General features: G+C 46.5%; 1 protein-coding gene across 3 annotated transcripts in view; it reads right to left on the bottom strand.

The window, feature by feature from the left end:
- The window catches only part of LOC116952667 (interleukin-1 receptor-associated kinase 3-like), a 38,740-nt gene that overhangs the window by 12,884 nt on the left and 10,237 nt on the right, over positions 1–15,619 (bottom strand). For 2 of the 3 annotated variants that reach the window (XM_032972236.2, XM_032972234.2), the window contains exons 2-9: positions 9,249–9,434; positions 7,837–8,010; positions 6,816–7,051; positions 5,638–5,716; positions 3,949–4,100; positions 3,323–3,387; positions 2,588–2,702; positions 71–189 (exon numbers count right to left, since the gene is read on the bottom strand). In XM_032972236.2, coding sequence (XP_032828127.2) covers positions 71–189; positions 2,588–2,702; positions 3,323–3,387; positions 3,949–4,100; positions 5,638–5,716; positions 6,816–7,051; positions 7,837–8,010; positions 9,249–9,434 — 1,126 coding nt within the window. The remainder of the gene's footprint in view (positions 1–70; positions 190–2,587; positions 2,703–3,322; positions 3,388–3,948; positions 4,101–5,637; positions 5,717–6,815; positions 7,052–7,836; positions 8,011–9,248; positions 9,435–15,619) is intronic. The other variant, XM_032972235.2, reaches the window with a different exon arrangement.

Genomic DNA, 15,619 nt, shown 5'->3' with positions numbered 1-15,619 from the left:
ACCTTTCTATCTATGCAATGGCAAGAAGCAATAAAAAATATAGAAGCATAAGACACAAGGGGCATCGCACCTCTTGATGTCCCCGTGTATGACTGGGTCCTTTTGAGCCGTGTGCAGATACTGAAGGCCCCGAGCAGCTCCCTCCGCAATCTCCAACCTTGTCCGCCACAACAGAGGTCCATCGCCCTTCTGCATTGACAGAGAGACACATACGAACATTCACCACTCACCCCATCGCTTAGCCTTCAACTCCGTCCAGGTAAGTGCTGTTGGTAGAGCGCCTATAACGCCTTGCGTTATCGGCGACCGTAGCCGGTCCTGTCTATTCTCTGGACCCAAACGCCGCCTTGCTTTGGACGGTCCTGATATTTTACAAGAGGGGAATGTAGGTTAATGTTTGAAGGCTATGGACAAGCAGAAAGACAAAGATCCCCCTGTATAGCCTTTACAGACTGTTGGGGCAAGTTCTGTGAGCGAGCAGCACCTGTAAAGGTCGGCACGGCACACGAGGAGGTGGGTGGCCAGCACTACGCCCAAGGAGGCCATAAAAATACAAAGATCCTCCGTATAGCCTTAAAAGACTGTTGAAGCAAGTGCTGTTAGCAAGCAGCACCTATGAAGGTCGGCATGGCACACGAGGAGGTGGGTGGGCCAGCACCACATCCGGCCGCCTTTGTCTCCCTAGTGGCAACATTTACACACCGCAACAGGTTTTCAGTTGAGGCCGAGTAGACTTAGGGGAGGCCCAGAACCGTTTCAGATTAATCGTCACTGGTGTTGGCCGTGAGAGGGAATGGAACTGAGGTCGCTGGGGTTCGTAGCGGGGCATGCTAACCGCTCCGCTACCACTCCCTCATACACACACAAACGAGATGCGTCTACTGCTGCCTTCTAGTGGCAAGATCTGGAAAAGACAAATATTGCATAAGGACCAGGGAAATGCTCCATTCATTCCGGGAAAAAAAAGTTAACAGAAAGCAAACTGACCCAAGACTATAGAATTAATGTTTAAAGCCAGCTGTCTGCAGGGTGACGTCCAGTTGAAAAACACATGGTCGTGACAGGGTTAAGGGCGGAATGGTATTTAACAAGCAAGATCCTGGAGGGGCCCAGAGGCCCCCTCATCTCACACTGCGATTGGTTAACCCTTTCCAGTTTTATGACATGTGTTCGGGAAAGGGTTAATGATCCTATAACACATCAAACGCAGGGCGTGTAGCAACGATGCCTCGATTAGATGATTATGCTCACGATACATAGATCAAATGGTGCATTTAAGAATCAATTTATTTGCGATGTATACAAATTGTATGCTAACATTAACTCGAGACCTGAGAGTCCCCTGTCCTCACCAACCCACACTGACCGGTGTGAAGTATGGTAAAATAATTTGGTGATTAAGTAATCTGCACGATTTTTTTTTAAGTTACAGTCAATGTTTTTGTTTAGCTATGGGAGGAAACTAAGAGAACCCAGAGGAAAACGGTGCAGAACAGAGAGAAAACATACAAACTCCACACACAGGAGGCACCCTCGTCAGGAATCGAACCCAGGTCCTTCTTGCTATGATGCATGGGTGTTACCACTGCGTAACCCTGGACATAAAAATAAATTATTGAACTAGACTTTAAATGGAAACTCCAAATATAACAAATTATCAAATAAATGGGGATATTAAACAGTACATACCTGTCAATACATTTAGAAAACCTTTGTTAAACCCAGTTCAGGTGGTCTTTGTTTGTGTTCTGATAAAGTGTGGTCTTTGTTCAAATGTGAGCTATATACAACAACTGACAGCTAAAGGTTCAAGAGGACACCATGTCCACACATCCGTTAATATCAGAGATGACCACTGTCATCATAACTCGATTTTTTTCTGCTGGCTCCTGCAACTGTTGCACAGTTTTACAAGGGATGCAAAAATTCACTCCCTCCCGTGATTTGTTAAATTTTCATCATTTTCAGGTCAAAATGTGATTCGAGAATCGATTACTGCCGAGTTCTAGACTGTTTTGTTTTATTCCCGGGAGCAAAAGGGACAGGCCACGAGCAATGAGCGTCACGCAGACGATGAACAGACAATGCCGCTCGACTGATTCGGGAGTTAGGCCTCTGCTGCAAAGCCGAGTTTCCACCTGACATCCAAAAAACTTACAATTAACAAAATAAATACACTAATTTGCAATGTACACAGTTTCCGTTCGATTCAGAGGTGTGGGAAACCACAGACAAGCAGGGACGTAGCCAACAATTTGCCCAAGCTCTGTGGTCCTATATTTGGATGTTTGGCCGACTCCATCAACATGGGAGGATACCGCCCGGAGAAAACCCAAATCCACTGGCTGTACTTGCCATACCCTGGCATGCCAGGAGATGACGATCTCATAGCAGACTTGGTTTGTGAGCATGGCAACATTTGTGCGACCCACAAACCCTCCCCTCGCCTTCACAGCACCGGGTCAAAAGACGCACGCGCCACTAGGGGGCAAAGGTCTCACTCGCTCAGTTTCCAAACACGTCTCGAGGCTGTGGTAAAAGGTGCCGTGCGCCCCCCCCCCCAAGCCGGGCAAGCCTAGCTGCTCACCCCGCGGTGCAGGCGATCTTCCAGAGAGCCGTTGGGCATGAAGTGGTAAACCAGGCAACAGTTGTCTTGCTCCAGGCAGAACCCAGCCAGCTCAAGCACATTCGGGTGCCGCAACCTCAAAGTGGAAAGAAAAGAACAAGGGCAGCAGACGTTAACCGTGAGACCACGGAGAGTCGGAGGAACGTACGCAATGTTGAACTTCTTTCGCACCGTACGGAGCCAACCGTGCTCATCGGAGGTAATTACGTATGTGTACTGAACTTCTTTCGCACCGTACGTAGCCAACCGTGCTAATCGGAGGTGCGGAGGAAGGACAACAAACTAAACACAGAGCAGTTCTAAACCTCCGGTTGGCTACGTACGGTGTGAAAGACGTTCAACATGCGTATGTCCTAAATAAGTGAGTTTTCAAGGCAGAGTGAGTCCGTGCTCAAACTCGTGGCTAGGCAGCGCTAGTGTCACTACGTGGGGTTTTTTCGCGGTTGCCCTGCTGTACAGCTTTCTCCGATGTGCTTCTGGGTCGAGCCGCGTGTTGCTTGGCACCATGTCCGACGTTTCACTCCACGTGCTGGGAGATTCTTTAGGAGCTTCAGCAACCGAGACTTAAGAGTGGCGGAAATTTCAAAGTAAGCTATGAAAGAAAGACTAAGTTCCCATTAATGGGCGCCACGTGGGATTTTATTTTATAATTGTCACAGCCAAGAGACAACTACGAACGGAGGTCCCGACACTCACATGTAAAGGTGCTTCATTTCGGCGTGCAGGCTTTCCAACACCGTCTGCCACTGGATTCCACCTTGCTGCAACAGCAAGACGGGAGAGCATCAAGCAAACCGGACAAACACCCGATGGCCCGGAGACTCCACGTGCCAGATGATGGCAACTTCACGATTCTTTCGGTTCAACATTAGCACACCACCAGATAATCAACATGAGCACATTACTGGATAATCAAGTGTGGACTGCAGTTCGTACATGTGTCTATATTTGGGACCAGTATCACATTAAGCATTTGAATTTCGAATATTTTCATTTAAGCGCAATTTCTGATCTTTTTTGGGGTTTTGAAATCATCTAGATTGTGTAAGATGTGGTGGGAGAACGCACAGAGGTGATGTGAAAAGTGACGTCATTTCCTGCCACGGCACACTTTAAACCAATTCACTTTCTAGGCCCAACTTCTCAGATTTTCTTTCACATTAATCCGGAAACTGTTGACGCATCCGTGAAAACCAGAACCGTCTCATTCTGTACACGTTTCCCTCTCACCAACACAACACCAAAAATCCACATTTACACAGAGACAGGTAAAAACGAAGTCATGCAGCAGGAGGGACGGGGTGAGTAAAATCCACCACAACCTTTTTCAACAATTTGACGGCAAATGGGGTCCTGTGGATGTCAGCCTTGTACACGACGCCAAAGGCACCTTCTCCCAGCTTTCGGTCGATGCTGAAGTTGTGGGTGCCTTCCAAGATGGCTTGCAGCGAGAATATCTGCTGCAGGTCGAGCACTGGAGGGCGATAAGCGAGGCAAGCAGAGCCGATCGATGACGAACTTCCCATTAGGATCGGTGAGCCCTAGCCAAAGGAACTACGTGTGTATGTATGTATGTACAGACAATCCCCGGGTTACGGAACGGTTAGGTTCTCGAGAGTGATCCGTAACCCGAATTTTCCATGTCGGAAACTCGACAATTTCCCCCCAAAATCAACGATAAAATCCCATAGCCGGAAATAGTTGTGCCTCCCCTACCCAATTACTCGCTTGTTCTCTCTCAGTAACGTCTCGCGCTGTCATCCGTTTTCTATCGCCACCTGTAGCGTATTGCTGTACATACGCTCTGCACTTTCTACGATTCTTTCATTTCATCAAATATCTACCATAACACTAACCATAATTAAAACTAATGGAACACATACTGTATCCAATTGTTTATGAATACCGCGAAACATTTTCATATGAATTGTTTACAGAAAGCAGTCCCTTCCGAATTATCATTTACCGTGCATTAAGCTAGGCCTAGACTTCTCCGACCACTGTTGGCTGAGACGAGAAGCAACGCAAGCGTATTTATGTTAAATTAATTACACACTGCAAAAACTCATGAAATAACCTTAAAATAAAGAAAACTAGCAATAGAAACATGGGGAAAAAAAGATAGTTCGAAGCACAGAAAACAAACAATTACTTAACGCTACAAAAGGAAAATAATTACGTAACAAGAGTGCAGAGCGGCTGTACACCACCACCTTGGGGAAGATGCTACCCGCCCGACGCCTCTCTCCGCGGTAATCAATCGCAACCTCACCGCGCCGCGCTACTTGCGCTTATGTAACTAACGCAAAAAGTCCGCGAAATTATTTTTTATTTTAACGATTTACGGGAGCATTTCCCCAAGGTCGGATTTCCGTAAGTCGGGTCTTCCTCAACCCGAGGACTGTCTGTATGTTCAGTACGTAGCCAACCGCGCTAAATCGGAGGTGCACGAGTCGCTATTGATCATTAACTACATGATCAATAAGCGACCCCTGGCTGGGTGCTAGGCATGTAATGATACGATCGATTGAAATAAACGCACAGGCCCAAAAAAAATGCGTAGATGTCTGCGTGTGTAGCAAAGTTTGTGTCCGATTATTAATATAATATAACTTATTATGTTTGTTGTATATTTTCTAAACTAAACTATTTTGTTTATTTTACCAGGTAAAGCTCACTGAGCTATACAACTCTTTTTCAGAAGCGGCCTGGCCACAAGTGATAACTTAACCAAGCGGCTTATCGTGTGGAAACATATATGCACGTTTCTAAATGTGGCCACCATGGCCCACCTTTAATTAAGTCCGACGTTTCGCTCCGCGTGCTGAAGAAGCTCTCCACACACGGAGCAAAGCGTCGGACGTTGCGCCAAAACAACACTCGGCGTGACCCGAAGACGCGTCGGAGAGCCGTACTGCACAACCGTGAACACCTCGGCAGCAGCACCGCACCGGGAAGGTGAACAGAGAACAATGCAACCTGGGATAAAAAAAAAAGCACGAGCCACTGACCAGCGGCGTTGTTGTCGGAGAGTGAATCTTGTGAGCTGATGGACTCCATCGTAGCCTTGCAGCTGCTGTCCACCTCGCTCTGCCAAAACAAAAGCAAATATACACAAGGGCACCACACCAGCGTGGCGGCCCCCCAAATCATGACCGCTGGTTCCTTTGCCCCCCAACCTTACTACTGCCCCCCGCCCCCCCCCACCAGGTTACCAAGGTCACAAGACAGAGAGAGATCACATGTCCACGCCTCTAGTCAATACGGTGCGAGCAAGGTGTACGTCTCGCATTGTGTATCGGTGCGTTGTGGCGCGGTATCACCGCGCTGGCATTCCCTGTGCTTAACTGAAATTTCTCCTTCTCAGTATCCATGGCGCAACCTGTGGCCCCCTCCTCCCGCCGAAAGGCTTTGCAAACTCACAGGTGGAGAACCGCTGAACAAAACCCACCTCTCGACAAAAAAAAGAAAATCACGCGCACAATGCGCGGGAAAACGACACCCACAGTTGGCGTTCCTGACGATGCTTACATTAACCGCAGACATAATGTTGACTGAAAAGAGTTAACCAGCTGGCTCGAAACAATATAAAGTTATAAACAGCCAGACCTTCATGCATCACAAATCCAACAAGGGTTTAAAATTGCAGTGACATTTTACTGCATTAATCCAGTCAAGGGTCACCGAGTCTCAAGCCTTTTCCAGGACTGGTCTGCATCGCCACATGTGGGCATTTCCTTTTTAAGGAGTGCTTTGTGCACGTAGCAGGAAACCAAAGTGTCCATATAAAACATGAGCGGATTAACACTCAAAAGGTTCACCCACCCATGATTACCGGTTGCCGGCTCTGCTGTCACAGGCAAGTGTCCCAGGCTGCACCACCTTCCGCAGATGTTTGTTTTAAATATATATAAAAAGCATACTTTAAACAGTGGTGTCTGAGTAAGTTTGAATAACAACAGTTATCCAAACGCTGTAGCAAAGGCTAACACGGGCTACGTTTATGTTTAACTCACCGCTGTCACCGTGCATGAGCGGTCACCGTGCATGAGCAGAGTGCAGGGATTGCTTGGATGCACTAGCGAGTCATTTGCGAACCGCTCGCGTACACCCAGAGTTAACACCGCATAAACAGCGTCAAGCTTCGTCAACGGAACCATCCAAGATGTAGGAGGGAAAGGAGCCTTACGTCCAAGTTGCTGCACTTATCTTCCTTCAAGTTGCGCAGAGATCCGCCCATATTGTCGCTGGTGATATTACTACTGCTGCTGCTGCTGCTGCCGCTGCCGCTGCTATCGCTGCTGCTCGGCTGAAGGTTGTCGGAACAGTTGGCAGAGCCGGGCGAGATGGGGCAAAACGTGTCACCCGGCGGTTGCCCGGGCAAGGGAAGCCCTGCACCGTCCAACACATTTGGAACGTTCAATTCTGTAAAGCACACGCAGAGGCACATCATTATTTTCAATGTCATTACCACTGATGTAATTATCGTAGCCATCATCATCACCACGAGCATCCGCTTCATCATTGTTGTCGTCATGAGCATTGAACTCGGAATCGTCCGCATCATGATCAGTCATCAGCTTCATTGTCATTCATCAGCGGCACACCGTCATCACAATTGTCAGCATCGTCATAACAGCCCGCGGAAACGGATATTAAAGGTCTACCTTAAAGGTCCATTGAAGTAATCTCTAGTCCACCCAGAAGGGAGCAGGATTTTTGCACGTGCTCTGCCGTATGAGTAATATTCGTTGGATGATAGTCCAAACTAATAGTTGCATTTTCAGAGTTGGAATTTAACAAAATAAAATGTGGAACCAAATTGAATGGAATGGTCCCCTTATTGTGCAGTTATTGGTGACCAGGCTAACACAATCAACTGTTTGCAGTAAGTTTTATCCATGGGTTTAGTAGAAATACATTTTACTTTTGCTCGTTAGTTTGCACAGTCCCACACTGCGATTTCCTGAGACTGCCGCCACTGCCGAAGCTTTTGGGCCGTGTTCGTCCTCGTAACAGAGCTGCTTAGCTCAATGGGCCTTACCAACAGAAATAAAGTGCAAGTGAAATCACTGCGCTCGAGAACATGGTTTGATCACAGAGCGGCCGCCTTGATTTTAACCCAACATCTCAGCAGCAGTGCCAGTTCAGCGCTCCGATACCTACGCCACTTGGCCACCTCCACTTTGACTCAGATAACATTCACGTGCCTTTGGGTTCGCTGTCACTTGGCTGTGCCTGGCACAGCGCTGGTTCGGCGTGGACGTGGGAGACAGGCGACACGTTCGGGCAGTAAGGCACCTTCACCGGATCCAGCAAGGCCAAGGGAGGCGGCGGTAGAGATTCAGGAGCGCCGAGTGAAGGCGGCGACATGGTCATCTTAACTAAACAACAACAAAAGCAGCAGCACATCACAACAATGCCAAGCAATGTCATGCTGCTCTGCAATGCAATACAATTCAAGTCAATGCAGAAGATCACAATTTGAATGCATATAACATTAGAGGGCACGATTAAGAAAAGGAAAGTGTTCCATTCAACTACCACCCACTATCGTTAACAAAGCTCACCGTCACAGAGTCTGTCTCCTAACATTAGGATAGTCCAGTCCATTTAGCAACTAAAACTTGTAATAGACTACAGTATTCCCTCGATATTCACGAACTTGCTCTCCGTGATTTGGGCTATCCGCGAATCGCATCTGGAACTCTACACCACTGCATCGAGAAAGGGAGAAAAAGAAAAATAGAAAAAAAGTGATGAGAGAGAATGTTATGTAAGAAAATTATGAGATAAAGTGATGTGAGAAAGTGATGAGATAAAGTGATGTGAGAAAGTGATGAGAAAGTGATGAGATAAAAGATAGGTTTTCATAGGTCAATATCATTATCAACAAAATGTGCTATTCGTGAACATCTTCGGAATGTATCCCTTGCGAATACCGTACTTTTATTTCGAACCATTACTCAACAATCCTTTACATATTGCGTCCGCCCTACATCCTGCCTCTTGAAGGCAGCAAAGCCCCTACAAGCTTCACCCCCTCCCGAGTGACATGGATGATGTCTAACAAAAGGGTCTTATTGGTTTGTTAATTTATTACCCACAACATACCGTGGCAGCGAAAACTAAATGGGGTGTAACAGAGATGGCCCAGAGGCTCAGGGTCACAGGGCATGCTGCGAGTCAGAATCCACGTGGCGACCGTCCGCTATCCCACGTAAGGTTCTCAAGCGTGGGGAACGTATGCTCCGAGCCCGGCGAACCAAAAGGTGACGTGAAAAAATCGTCAAGAGTCAAACCGATCGCTCAATGAATATGCCGAAATATATAGCCACGAATTTTTTTCATTGAAATTTATATGAGTGTTGCAAGAAAAAGTGCAATACTCCTCATACAGATAACAAGTAATTGTAATGGATCTCAGAAGCAGTGCTGTAATATCCTCTTCCGCGGACCGTTCTCTAACACGGAGAAGAAATGAACTGCCCCGCGAGAGTTCCAAATGCATGCTTCGTCTCAGGCGCACGTTGCCGAACGCAAAAGCGGTATAACGAAATGTGGGCTGTGGTATTATTTCACGTTACGGGGGGACACCGGTGGAGGAGAACGGGCGACTCACTCTCACGCAGGAAGAGGTTGAGCGCGCGTTTGTTGCCGATCACCTCCAGCAAGTCCAGGAGTTCGCCCACCGTGTGGTTGCGCTGGCCCCACGTCCAGATGAGCTCCGCCGTGCAGCTCTTGCCGTGCTCGCCCTTGAGCGCCAGCAGACGCATCTCCGTCATGTCACTAATCATGTGCTTGGCTGCTTTTCGCACACACGCGGTGGGGGAGGGGGGGAGGGGGAACACATGGCGCAGAGGCGGTCTCACTGTCAACTTGTCTGTGTTGCAAAAGACGACGATTCCACCCCCACCCCCACAGTGTAGCCTTTATTAGACTGTTGGGGCAAGTGCTGTTAGCGAGCGCCAATGCAGGCCGCTACGGCACACGAGGGGGTTGGGTGGGCAAGACCACACCCGGCCGAATTTGTCTCCCCCAGTGCTCGTGTTTAACACTGCACCAGGTTCGACCCAGGGGTGGCCCAGGACAGGTTTAGTTATTCGCCACTTACCAATCGTGAGCGGGAATCAAACTCGGCTCACCGGGTTCGTAGCGCAGCGTGCCAACAGTTACACTACGGCTCCCCCACTCTGTGTTGCACACACACACACAAGCGGCACCTCAAAGACTCCCGCTGCACTATAAAGACTCGTCCGCAATCTTTCTGCAGATAAGAGTCGCGGCGCGTCAAAATAATCACGTAATCTGTACGTAAAATGTTAAATGGAAAATATGAACGCAACAGTTGCCATTGAGAACCATAAATGAAGCCTTCCCTAAACGTCAGTGCCGTCATGCATCTTCAAAATGTAGGAACCAATCAGTTGCTGCCCCTGCCTCATTGCAGACTTTAATGTTCCAGTGCCGCAAACCCCGCCACACTTTTTAAAATGTTTTTTATTGCCACACAACGCGAGACCAGTACAATATGCCAATCGCAAACAGAAGCGAATTAAAAAACTCCGCGAACAACAACTCGATTTCGGCACGGCAGGACCTTACGAAGGAAGGAAATTGGGCCTTCCACTCTTAATCCACAAATGCACGGCATTTATGACTAAACCGCTCTTCACAAACAAATGGCCGTTCTTCAGTGGCAATTGGTGGTCCTAAGCCAGTAGCGGAAATTCCACACCCTGATAAAAATGCACTGAACTGAACTACAGTGCCATGATAATACTATTGCACACGCAGCTACTGGCTACGTGCGTTTCCGTGTGTTTAAAGGGTGCGTTCATCGGCGCAATCTCACAAGATAGAGAAACTCAGAAAAAAAAAACCCCAACGAGGGTGTTGTCCAAATTTTTGTGGGCTCCTCTCTTCGCCGTTTAAAAAAAAAAAAACAACATTTTAGGTGGGGAGTGTCCGGTGACAAGCGAAAAACACGAAACGACACCCACCACGACACCCACGGTGGCTGTGCATTTCGGCGCCGACGCTTCCTGCTCTCGCAGCACGCACGGCTGCAAGGCCCACGGCACAAAGGGGAAAGCAGAAGTGGACGCAGTTTCTTCGAATTTCAAATGCGCTGTGAGTAGCCCACGTGCGTGCCACGAACACACACCACACACACCACACACACCACACACACACACACACGTGTCTCTCTGTGGAAGGGGCCCCTTCCACAAATGCATCACTGGGCTCTGCGAAAGTGCTGGAGAAAAGTTCATGGATGAACGATGACTGTATCACCACGTGACATAGTCCAGCGGCGGCGCATTCGCTACCTTCTGGGTTCGCGGTTCGGGCCCAGCAGGCCACCCTGGTTAATACTGCAGTGAAATCTTCTTTGGTTCTTTCGGTAAAGTCACGTAGAATGAGAATAAAATAATAAATTGATAAAATAAAATAACACAAGCGGCCTTGTGTTGTGGCCGAAACGTCGTGAGAATTTTATTGTGTTATTTTATTTTATAAATGTATCATTTTATTCTCATTCTACGTGACATTACCAAAAGAACCAAAGAAGATGAATCCTTGCAGTCACAAAAGCTTTAAATCGAAACTGCAGTTAAATTTAGCGTAAATTAAGCACCGTCCGCTTCCCAGCTGGCATTTAAGTACCCGCGACGTCTTTTGAAAAGGGTAGGTCATTGCGTGCCAGCATCATGATTCAAATTTGCCAAATAAAAAAGAATAACCATGATAATTACTCAATTGAAATTACAAATAGCAACATCGCCCCCTCGATGCGAAACTCCCGCAACCTATGCCTGTGAAACGTCGGGCCTACGCGACAGCCATGCGCTATGAGGATGGCTCCAATATCAAATGTACGCATTTTTTATTTCCTATATTTTTTTACAAATAACACATGTTGAACTTCTTTCACACGGTACGTAGCCAACCGTGCTAATCGGAGGTGCGGTATTCTCGGGCGAGACACAATGCTGATTACATCAGCAATTATCATGATTACAAGATCATTACTAATGTAAATAAATGTATTTCATCTTCATCATTAGCCATGGCCAATCCACTGCTGGTTGAAGGGCTCGCAAAGCCGCCATCGCGGCGTCGTATGATCCTGCGATGTATAATATATATTTACGGAGTTAAATTAAGAAATGGCTCACTAAACACCCACCTATCTAACAATACGACTATACTGTATACATGGTGATCCATTTATAAATATACCACCGATTTCTAATGACCCTCATGCTTTTTTTCAACGGCTAATTAAATATTGTAAAATAATGGCTACATATATCAGAGGAGTGAAAAATTAGTGTTTTAAGATTTGGTGGGAAACGGGTAGAGGCTTTGAATTTAATTGTTATTTTTTTATCATGCCTCATTATTTTTGTGCAGTGCCTAAAGATGGATCACTCCGCATACTGAATGCAGAACTACGAATTTCAGTCAGGTGGCAAAGTAGGGTTAAAGCGCGCAGCGCAGTTCACAATCCGAAGGTCGAAAGTTCAAATCTCAGATGGCTGGCAGTTGACTTAGCCCTTGATATCTCGAGGCTCAATAAAGGGGAGCACCCCCCTCCAGCGTAGGAAGTCAACAAGGGTTGTGCCACATATAAACTCTTCCCCATTAGAGGAAAGTGGAATTTCCAGCGGCGATTCGCGGCTGTGAACGTCGAACGAGTACTGCCCCACGGGGACCACTCGAGTGGGAAACCACTTTAACGGAAACACAACTGTTGTAACGCCACACACGGGCATAGAGACGGACAGGCTATTTCTGAAGCATCCCCCACCGCAACCGCCCCCCCCCCCCATCGCTGGCACACGAGCCTACAAGACACTGAGCCATCGAGGGGGTTCATCTGCCAACAGTGCATTCTGCACGGAGCCGATAACCACGTCAAACAACAGCAGTGTGCAACTTTGCGTCCCTGTTTATGAGGGCGACTATGCATGCTGCTGTCAAGCGGGCCTTCGTTGCTGACCGAGCAATTGTTTATGGCATTCCTCCTCTCGGTTGCGGTCCTTGTCGTTTCGAGCGTGTCTTTCAAAAACGCAGAAACACACACGACCATAAATCAGTGGGCAACAGATGAACCTTATGGCGGGACCCCGGGGTCCCAAATGAACGCAAGTCAAAATTTTAATTTATATATTTATTTTTGCCGACTCCGTCCCACCGCACACATAAACGCCGCGACCCACCTGGCGCGGATCATTCTGTTGTCGTGTCGTCCAAGCGCAGCAGCGAGGTCAGATGCGCAGGAGAGCTGACCATAACGGTATGCATAACAGTGAAACTGCTCTCTTATCTTCATTATTATTTGTGACCTACCAATGTCTGCAGCCAGGATCAATCTATGATAATCCTATAACCTGCAGATATTTAACAGATGAGATGCGTTAATTCCTCCTGTTTGATAATACTTCTCTTGTCCGTATGCGTCTGTGCAGATAGGTTTTTTTGCGGTTAAGCCATAGTCCCCACGTACCGCTCGTATCAATGCGGATAAGAGGAGCGGCGACCCACTACTCTGTAGAGTAGCATTGGTATAAACGTTTGTTACAATATGAACAGCGCATTGAAAACGCGTACTATTTTATGTACCGTTTACAAAGTGTGTTCACAAATCCACACTGAGAAACACGACGATTGACAGAGGGGTGAAACATTTTTTTCGATAGTGGCTTTAAATAGAGGTACTGCAGGCAAGTATTTTTCAGTTTTAAAGGCGTAGTTTAACAAGGCAACACTTGCCACCATCCTTCAAACCCATTGGGGAAAAAGAGCAAAGTTTTTGTTTACATTATAATATGTTTATATTATATATAATATAATGTTTACATTATAATATAATGTCTATGCGAGAGCTGGGGGCTTATGGGACCCAGGCGTCCCGCCATAAGGTTCAAATACACGCACGCGCCTTGAACGCAAATAAACAGCTGTCCACAGTCCCCTGGCCTTGTCGCCTCATCGACAGGAATTCACTAAAAAACAAACGTCTCTCCGCCGAGTGTGCAGGTAGTGTATTATAATAACTGCAGGATTGTGAAAGATGGTCGCAGATTGGGGAGGCCTACATCCAGACGTAGATTGACTCACTGCTAACGATGATGATGATGATGACATGGTGTATACTGTAGAGGATGCGAAATAGTAGACAAAGAAGCGACGAAGCCCAAGAGACTTCATGGAGAAGGGCCTGGTGCAAACAGGTAGTATAAATATAGCATCGTTGACTCAACTGCTCCGAAGCAGACTCACGGGCCACGCAATGAGCCAAATGACTCACGCCTGCCACAGACTTTTACAGATTGCAGTCTGGGTGTGTAATAGATAATATTATGCGCTCCAAAACATGTAGTATCTGTTGAAAGGCTTGTGCTCGCATGCTCCTGTACTCCTATAGTGATCCTCAAATGTTTTTTTTTATCAACGCAGGAAAAAAACGATTATTTTTTATTTATACAACCTCGGGTTTTAGACCGCTCGTGCATCCGTGAATCCTTGGGGGTCACAATGAGACGCGAAAAGCAGCGACCGCATGGCGGTGGCTCATCAAACCACTGTCACCCTGGCTAGCTTCCACGACTCGTGCCACTTGTGACGAGATCGGGCGCATTCCCGGTGATATGGCTACAGGCGCAAACAAAGTGCGCTACAGAAAAAAAATTTAAGCGCAAACAAATCTATAATCCTGTAAAAAAATACATATATTAGAAGTAACTAAAACAGGCTTAATTCCATACGCAAAAACACTAGTTAATGCAAGAACGATCACAAAGAGCCCATTCAGCAGTTAGACGAAACCAGGCACATAAATTGCCAAGGATACACAACACTCCAATAATACCCAGTCACGTGGGCAACCTGGCCACCCACAACAATACGCTGCTTCAACATAGTCCAGTTGCTAATGGACTGAATGAATAATGTGTTAAGAGTCAGGTGTGATGGCACGTGCAGCTTTGGAGGCAGGGGTTGGTGGATCACATAGCTTTGCTGCGAGGTGGTGTCATGGAACTGCCAACAGCCGTGGTTTTTTCCACTCGTACTCTGCTTTTGTTACGCATTGCAAAACTCTTCTTGTTGCATTTGCCCAAACATTCCAATGCAGCATAACCATCTTAAATACAAGCCTTCAGAGTGAGTAAACCTCTCGATGATGAATACTATTATTGGGAAAACATTATGTCCAAAATGTTAGGAGTTATTTCCAAATAAAATACACTGGTGCTGCATGACTAAACGATTGCTCAGCTGTTATTTATTTCAGTGATAGTAACTTCACTGCTGAATCACTCTTATAATTGTGAAACATTTCCAGGCACTGCCATGCCGCGGCATGTTTGTTTCGTGTTGCGTTCCCACACCATTCACGTGTATCCCTCCACTTTGTTATTCAAAATGTTCCACGTGTCCACCGTAGATAAGCCTTTTTAATAAGTCTTTACATTGCGAGTCAGTGTGCAAGGTTCTACTGCTTACAGATATTATTTTTAAAAAGCATGGTCTCTTTGGAAGGATGATCATAGGACATTCACACATTAAATCAGTGCATAGCTGACTTTTAGTGTGAAAGTTTATGGCGATAAACAAACCAACAAAAACTATAAACTAATTTTATTTTACCAGGTAAGGCCCACTGAGTTTTATACAGCGAGGGAAAAAAGTATTTGATCCCCTGCTGATTTTGTACGTTTGCCCACTGACAAAGAAATGATGAGTCTAATTTTAATGGTAGGTTTATTTGAACAGTGAGAGACAGAATAACAAGAAAATCCAGAAAAACGCATGTCAAAAATGTTATAAATTGATTTGCATTTTAATGAGGGAAATAAGTATTTGACCCCCTATTAATCAGAAAGATTTCTGGCTACCAGGTGTCTTTTATACAGGTAACGAGCTGAGATTAGGAGCACTCTTAAAGGAAGTGCTCCTAATCTCAGCTTGTTACCTGTATAA

The sequence above is a fragment of the Petromyzon marinus genome, chromosome 48, assembly GCF_048934315.1.
Source record: "Petromyzon marinus isolate PM22_M1 ecotype Great Lakes invasive population chromosome 48, UKy_Petmar_22M1.pri1.0, whole genome shotgun sequence".
NCBI lineage: Eukaryota > Metazoa > Chordata > Hyperoartia > Petromyzontiformes > Petromyzontidae > Petromyzon > Petromyzon marinus.
Note: the sequence above shows the minus strand (reverse complement) of the source record. Positions and strands in the feature narration are given on the sequence as shown.